Source organism: Drosophila tropicalis, unplaced genomic scaffold (assembly GCF_018151085.1).
Source record: "Drosophila tropicalis isolate 14030-0801.00 unplaced genomic scaffold, ASM1815108v1 contig_158, whole genome shotgun sequence".
In the NCBI taxonomy this organism is placed as follows: Eukaryota; Metazoa; Arthropoda; class Insecta; order Diptera; family Drosophilidae; genus Drosophila; species Drosophila tropicalis.
Window position 1 is genome coordinate 10,307,501 of NW_027172602.1, and position 8,736 is coordinate 10,316,236.

The 8,736-nt window shown below is 37.1% G+C and overlaps 1 protein-coding gene and 1 non-coding gene across 2 annotated transcripts in view; both read right to left on the reverse strand.

The window, feature by feature from the left end:
- LOC137586832 (monocarboxylate transporter 9) overlaps positions 1 to 6,350 on the reverse strand; it is a 16,869-nt gene extending 10,519 nt beyond the window's left edge. Inside the window, exon 1 of the mRNA XM_068303008.1 lies at positions 4,962 to 6,350. Within this exon, the coding sequence (XP_068159109.1) occupies positions 4,962 to 5,042 (81 nt within the window). The 5' untranslated portion in view covers positions 5,043 to 6,350. The remainder of the gene's footprint in view (positions 1 to 4,961) is intronic.
- Positions 3,394 to 3,466, reverse strand: TRNAM-CAU (transfer RNA methionine (anticodon CAU)). The gene has a single exon. It is a non-coding gene; the product is annotated as a tRNA-Met (tRNA).
- Positions 6,351 to 8,736: the final 2,386 nt, after the last annotated feature.

The window sequence follows — 8,736 nt, forward strand, 5'->3', positions numbered from 1 at the left end:
TGGAAAATAGAAATGTTATTATTCCCCGCACACTTATCTTAACTGTGGTCAACTCGACGTCACTTGAACCACTTGAAATGGTCATAATGTGTGTGTGTGTGTGTGTGCGGGTGTGTGTGTGTGTGTAGGATGATTTCTATTTTATGAATTTGCTAAACAATTGTTTCATTTAATAGCAGCAACGGATAGCGTTGCCGGATATGTTTTTTGTGTTTGTTTTTTTATTTCGTTTGTCGCCCCGAGCATGCGATGTCTGAATGTCACAAAATACATCGAGGCGCCACCCACCCCCGCCCACCGCTCATGGTGCCCCCCCCGTCGATACGACATTGTGCTCAAGTTCGTGACAGGGTACGGATTTTTCACGCCCGCCTTACATGGTAGAGATTCTGGACATCATCAATGCCCGAGATGGTCGTCGGTCGTCTAATCAAAATCTTTGATTAAGAGACAATGTGCTAAATAATTATCTCCCTCTCTTGTTTACTCTCTCTCTCAATCGTTCGCCCTCTTTGGGACTAATTGTCTCTCTTAATTGCTGATCTATGATTGAAAAAGAAACATGGGTAAGTGGTTAAATGGGTGAGCAGGTGTTTATCTTAAGCCCTGCCTTCCTAGCCATGAGTTTCATATTTTTTTTTTTTTTTGACAATCTAAAGTCTTGACTCTAGACATTGCGGCAAAGTGTTAATCGCACCTCTACTGACCGGCAAATTGATAATGATAAGAACAACAGTAAAATCAATGAAGGCGCATTTAATTTCATTTCCCCATATGTGTTTGTGTGTGTGTGTGTGTACGCCTTGTCTAGCCATGCTAGGCCAAATTGGCACAACGTCAAGGAAGGTGAAATGACAATTCTTCAAATAGAAACTAATAAAAATCAAATATCAAACAACAGACAGACCACATCAGTTCACTGAGTTTTTCTATTATACAGACACACACACACGCAGATAGAGATGTCTATGGAAATACGAGGTGTGTTCATTTGAAGCTAGTTTTCGAACACATCTCGCCATAGTCAACTCGGCCGACTCGACGACAGTTCCAACAAAATCAACAACCGAATGTGAACGAGAATCGAAACAGAAGCTGATCAAAGTCCAATCAAAGTGTTTTCTGCTCCCCAACACACACACACACACACACACTTGGAGACATCAAATGAAAAAATTGCCGTTCATTAGATAAAAAACAAAACCAGAAGACAAGGCAAATAAAAAATAAAAATATATTTTTTAGTCTTCTCTAGACCCAAAGTACCTATTCGAATCAATTAGAAAAGCAAATACTAAAGCAAAGCCAAGAGATCTAAAATTTTAAATGAAAATCTGGATAGAGATACTTCGGCATGGTGATTTTGCATTCATAATGAATCCAACAGAACAAGGATGAGCTTGGTGAGGATAAGCAGATCCTTCGGATGCCTTCACACAACATTCTTTACCTATAAAACTAGTCAAATTGAAATATCCGACTACGATTCTTCTCCAAAATGTTAGATTTTCATTCCAGTAATCCATTTTCCTTATGAAATGCTTATTTCTTAAATTCATTTCAAAGGAGTCTCTTGATTTCAGAGAAATAAGTGTTCAAAAGGATCTTAAAGTTACTTAATTTATTGAAGGATATGTCTCTTGATGTTAAGCTCTTAAAACTAACTTTAGTTACCTTTTCGAAATTGAATTCTATAATCTTCTTCTCATCCAACTCATCATCTTGGCTCAGCGAAATGGGACATTTTGAGGGAAAATCGTTTGTTGCGTGTCAAAATTTAATCAGTTTTAGAGGTGGAATTTTGGTTTTTGGGGTTTCACTACCCGAGGATACGCCACTGGCAAGTACTTAAGACATTTTGAAAACCAAATATCAAAAGTATTAAAGAAGCATAACAATAAGACTTGAAGAAAATTTATCAAATAGTTTCTGATGAAAATTATATCCTTCTAAGCAGAACCTATAAAGACGATGAAAGGGACAAATGATATGGTGAAAAGTCCTGTGTGTTTTTAACAGAAAGGGACAGCCATCAGGGTCATTATTCTTCAATCTTTTTGAACTAAACTAAAGTTACCAACAAAAGTCAGAAATCTATCCAAACCAGACGATATTCCCCTAAATTTCTTGTTCTCATATGACTAAAATCTAGTTATTAATTAACTAAAGTACTTTTTGGGTTCTCTACAGGGCTTAGATTATGTATAGCCTTAGCTGGTAATCAGAAGTAGTTTGTATGTATTAGAGTTTGTTTTTCAACCTTATTTTCTATTGTTTATTAATGTGCAAAAATGCTTTTAATGTGTTAAGGTTCAAGTGCTAATTTGCCTCGTAAATGATTTAAAAGCGATTAGAAGTGTTGCAAAGATAACGAATCACACACACACACGCACACGCACACACCTTAAACCAAGAAAATGTTGTGAGTTTCTCCGAAAACGATCATATAATCGACTGATTGGCATGTCACTAACTAAAGTATATATGTATTTGGGTTTGTTTTGGTGTTTTAAACATTCATCATTATTTAATGATAATGCATGATTCTATTTTGCACATTTTAAAATATTATAAATCATACCTACTTATTTGTTAGTCAACCTTAACATCAATTAAATTTTACAGCCATTCTAAATTTTCATTTTGGGGCATATTAAAAGTGTCGATGAAATGCTTGAGATTTCAAAAGCTTTTTGCTCTCGTTGTTGTTGTTGTCGTTTAGTCGTTTAGTCGTTTTAATTGTAACCAAAGGGAAAACAAATCTTATCTTAGCCCCATCATATGTACATACATAAACTCATTTGTATTTTATGTTCTGGCTAACAATAATAATAATAATAATGCAATTCTCAAATCAATTGATTAGACTTCATTTCTGTGTGCTCTTTGGCTTCCTATTTCAAGTCAATAATGTGAAAGCGAAAACATCTTGCCATAAAAACCAAAACCAGGCACAAAAGCTGTTAAATTTCTAGGTACCTAGATATACATATGTATTTGTTGTTTTTAGTTGAATCCACTTGAAAAACAGAACCGAATTAGTCATATGGAATGTTTCTGTGAAATATGTCCAACACATGTTTGTGGTCAGTTGCTCTTCCCATTAGCCCATATAGAAATGGATAAACAGGAATCCAGATATACATATATTTAGCCTACAAAGAAACTAACTTAAAGGCCTAGTAAATAATTTAGTTGTCGTTTTATTAGAACAATTTGTGTTCCCCTCCATCTATCTATCTAGTCATATGCACATAAATTTGCATATTTAAGAGTAAGTAAAAATGATTTGCAAATTATGCCTAAAGTAGGCCGTTGTTCAACTGTGTCTGCCGACGACTAAGAAATACCCTTTTTGCAGTTTGGAGAAACAAAAAAAAAAAAAAATGTACATGCCCCGGGTGAGGCTCGAACTCACGACCTTAAGATTATGAGACTTACGCGCTGCCAACTGCGCCACCGAGGCCTTATGTCCGTGCGATTGAAGCAGACACCTATATACATTTCAATATCTTGAGTATATATAGAATATCTTCCTCCTCTCGCTAGGATATACAGCGAAAACTCTGCTTAGTTCTCCTTTGTGAGGTCTGTTTGCACTTTATGGATATAGTGAATCTACAGATCCATTGCTTTCGTTAGATCTCGCAAGAATCTATATAGTTAGCACAAGAGAATATTATATCTTTTCGTTGATATATATAGAAGTACCTATATAAGTATCTGCAAACATGTGACTGGAATGTGGAATGTGCCAACAAGTGTCTGGCAAACCTTCTCGAAATATTGTATTCACAATTATTGATTGTAAGGATAGCCCTGAGAGAGGTTTTCCCTTTATAAGAATGATCAATTGATTGATATGTAATACATATATACGAACAATTAATCTGTCATGTGTTGCTGTTGTCGTCAGGTAAGATAAATTCACCAAAAACATTGTCGGTGTGTGTGTGTCTGTGTGTGTTCAATGAAATGTATCACAAAAACCCATCAAGAGAGTGAACACTGTGGAAACTCAGTTCAAGTGATCACGCATCATGTGCGTGACCAAAAAGAAAAATGGCCTCGAGATCACATCCAGATCAAATCATGAACGAGAACGATCCACTCTACTCCACTTTACTTAACAATTGAGTTTCCTTCTTTTGTGAGTAGTCTGCTATATATACATACATATATATAAAGTAAAGTTCTCTCATTGCACACTTACAAGGAGAGACTGAGAGAGAGAGAGAGAAGAAGGTCGATGCATTTGCTGTCTATGTGTGGCAATTTGGCATTTGTCCAAAACAAAAATCTTGTAATATGTATACTACTTACTACTCTAAGTTTAACTACTAACTAAACCAAGTCAGTATGTACATATGTATGTGTGTGTGTGTGTGTGTGTATGGCTAAAAAATCTCGAAATTCTTTATACAGTTCGCTGAACTTGACCAAAAACTGGCCATAGAATTTTGTATTTTTATCTATTTTGAGCACACAAATTGCTAATATCTCATGTACATACATATGTACGTGTGTATGTATATGTGTATGTGTAGGTACATAAATTATTTTGTATATAAACAACAAATTAGAGACATAGTCAGTCATTTATTTACGATATTACTTCGTCAGCACATTTAACCTTATCGCAACTTTATGATTGTGGGTAGGGGGCAGGAGGCTCCTGCCGCCCTCTGGCCCTCCTTTTTATGTATGTGTGTGTGTGTGTGTGTGTGGCCATATATAAACTAACTACCACTAGCTGAGAGAGGAACTAACCTATCCTAAGTAGAAATTCATTGAAATTTTTGTATAGAAATACATAAACATACAATAGGATCTCTCTCTCTCTCTCTCTTTCTCTCTGTGAATCTCTTTTGGAATTGACATGAAAATATTTCATTAATAATTGTGGTTGTATTATGGTGATTTGGTGATGGTGAGGGGTGGGGGTCATCAGTGACACTTACATTGACCAGGCTAACACCAAAGCAGGCGACCCAACCCCAACCGCCATCGGGCGCAACTTTTCTGGGTTGTTTTGTAGTCATTTTGTAGTTGTTGTTATCCTCCTTCTCTCCCTCCTCTCTCTCTCTCTCTCTCTGTCTTTCTGTGTTTCTTTTTATACGTTTTTCTTAATTTTGTTTTTGGTTAACTATATAAGTTTAGTAAGATATATATGTATATATATATATCGCCTGCGTTTCCTTTGTTAAATTCTGAATTTGTTTTCTTGTTTTTACTTTGTCGTTCTTAGTTTTTCGTTTTTTGCACAACAATTTAACAAAAAAAAAAAAACACACACACCAAACTAAAACTTGAACATAAAAAAAAAGTGAAATAACAAATTCTACACGTGGGACACCTTGTTTTTTGCCTTGTTTCTTTTCAAGTGCCAAGGTTTTGCGTTTTTTCTTTTTCTCTCTGCTTTGTTTTTCACTTGTTATGTCAACTGGGAATTTTTTTTTTTAAATATATTTTATTTTATTTGAATTTTTTATTTATTTTTTTGAGCAGTTTTCTCCGGTTATTTGGTTTTAATATATATATATATTAAGATTTAATTATTGCTTTTGGGTTTTTGTTATCGAATTGCTTTTTGTTTGTTTAAATTGCACTTGATTTTTCTTTATAATTTTGTTGTTGTTTTAGAATTTGTTGACTCTTTGTCTTATCGCAGCTCTGCATTAATTTTTGTAACTTTTTTTTTTTTTCTCTCCGGACGACAAAAAAATAAAACAGAAAAAAAAAAAATACTTCTGATCAAGACCAAGTTAATGGAAATTAGACTGGTCTAGTCTAGACTACCGAAATTTCTCATTTCGACCGGGCCCAAATCGTGTTGGTTCTCCCTTTTTTCCGTTTGGCTCATAAATTTTCCAGCTGTTTTTGACAGACTTCTGGGTTGGTCGGTCAGTTGATTGTGGAGAGGGGGGCGGTCGGGCGTGCGGTGGACAATTCGTTTCGATTGCCAAATGATGTTTTTTGTGTTGTGTTGGCCTATTCTTCTCCGTTCTCCCCCAAGAATGAATCTTTCTCGCTCTCTCTCTCTCTCCCTCTGTCTCTCTCGAACACTCTCCTGTCTATCGGTTGCTCTTTCTCTGTCTGGCCAGTCTGTTGTTCTCAACGTTTTCTTGCCGTTTGCTAGCGTGGTCGCTTCGCGCAGCGCTATTTATTACAAAGTGCCTTGGAGGGGGGATGGTGTTGTTTGCGGGGGGTGGGGGGCGTCAACAGCGGCTGTATTTTCTTTATTTTTTAGTATTTATTTCGTCGCCTCTTTCTTTTGGTTTATTTCGTTTGTTTGTTGTTTTCAGTTCGATGAGCTATGCGCGACTGTTCAATCGATACTAACTGGCCGGCCTGGCCTGGTCTGGCTGGCTGGCTGACTCGCTGGCTGGCTTTGGCTTGAGTATGACTGCGATTGCGATAGCAGCGCTGCTGGCGTCCCTTAGCAGACCTTGTGTGTGTGTGTGTAGGAGAGAGACGCAGCGCACTGCAGAGAGTAAGTGGGAGAGCGAAAGTTGTGAGCATTAGAGAGCTCCAGGCTGGAGGCTCTTGAAGATCACATTCTAACATTGCTAACCAAGAGGGTGAGAGAGAGAGAGAGGGAGAGAGCCTATGTTCCTTTCTTCTCTCTCTTGTCTCTTGCCAAATGTCCAAATCCCAGAAATACAAAGTGCTTCGCTCCTTTGTTCTTGTTCATTCTTTGTCTGCATGTTGCAACTTGCAGTGTCATCTAGCCCCCTCTTCACTCTACCCTTCTCCCACCACTCACTCGCCCCATCGATGCGTTGGTCTTCTTTGCATTGTTCAATTTGGCCTTAGCCTTAGGTTCGGTTGCAGTTGCGCAAATGCTGCCCCGTTTTCTCTCGCTCTCTCTCTCTCTCTGTGTTAGTCTCAGTATTGTTCTCTTCTCTTTTGTGAGTATGTGTTAACTTGTTGCTCAATTGAGTTGAGAGAGAGCGAGAACTATCAAAAGCGGAGAGTTCTTTGTTTTCATATACGAGCACATACACACACACACACACACACACACATACATACATACCTACACAGATACATACGAGAGATTTAAACAGATGTTAAATGGCTAAGGAACACTTTTGGCTTGGATCTTTTAGATCCAGATCTAACTCAGTGTAAACAAACCCTTACAACAAATTCTCAACTCATGAGGTTGGCTGGGGGCTTGGGAAACGTATTGGTAGTAGGGCCCTAACACCCACCCACCCTCCAAAACCTAAGAGAACCCATTATCATCCCTATCACAGGGGCTTGTCGCATTCAAAAGAATCAATAATGGGTAAACGCACGCAAAAGTCTAGTTGATTCGATTTGTGTATAAGCCTGTACGCATTAACAGGGCTGGAATTCATGTGATCGCAGGTCCTTCGAACTTCCCTATTTCCGTGACCTTGAGCCCTTGTCCCTTGATTGTTCGAAATCCACCCCTGTACACACATTGGTTAAACATGTCTCTGTTCCTGTTTGCTTGCCATTGTTTTTGTTGCTCTACTTGTTGCTGAGTTAGTGACGGCATATGGTTAGTGAATACTACACCCCACCGCCCCACTCCGCCCCGACCCCCAACCTACCTCACCACCTTCCAACCATTTGACATACATACATATGTATGTATGTGTTATATACTCGTATGTGTGTGTATATGTAGATATGTATTTGCTTTTGTTTTTCTGCCTTTTTGAGGAATTGACAATTTGAAGGAGGCGTTAAGAGTGGCGTCACTGTCATCAGGGTGGTGCTTGGTGCTTGGTGGTTGGTGGTTACGTACAACGAGTGTTTTGTCACTGTCTCTAACGTTTGAAATGAATTATGGGGCACTTTATGCCCTCATCAGTCTTTGGCTACGTAACAGAAATTTTGTCATAACGATCATCATGTGGAATATATTTACTTGTACATACAAATTAGCAATATAACGGTTAACGCATTTATTTTTAGTATTAGAATTGACTACAAATTATATATGTATGTACACACAGAGCTTTTGTTTAGTTCGGGAACTAGTTAACTAAAGGAACTAACTATTCTGGAACTATTGTCTTCCTTTTTGGGGAGATACAGAGAGAGTTTATACCAAATATGTACATACATATATGAAACATGATATATCCTATTTGGCTATATACAATTTCAAAGTTGATTAACTGACAAACTGAATGCACATACATACATACATATATATGTACAAACATGTCTGTCTGTCAATTTTCGTTTTTTGTTAATCATAAATATTATCGTAGATAGTTATTATCGTTGTATTTTGTTTGAGTCTGTCAATGGATGAATGAACTATGATTGAAAAAAAGGAAATTAAAATAACAAATATCAAGCAACGTGTCTGTCATGTTGATAAGATGATGTCATTTTATGCATCGAAATGACGAAGGATTGATGAATCAAAAGGTAGTCAAGGGAAAAAGATAAGAGAGCGAAGGAGCGAAGCAATTGCATTGATTTGAAACCTGAATATCCCCTCTTAATCCTTTTTATAACCTTAAGGTGTTAAATTCGCTACAAAACATAATCAAATTACGTATTTGTTTATTTTTAGAGCTAAACTTAAGATGCAGCAATCGTCAGAGGTCTTCTAAACAAAAAGTAATATCGGGTTTTATGTCGATATCACGATATCTGGTTTTCATTTTTTTGTGTCGTAAATATTCCTTAATAACGAAAGTTCAATTTATTATTTCAAGTACATTGAACTCAACTTAATTTGTT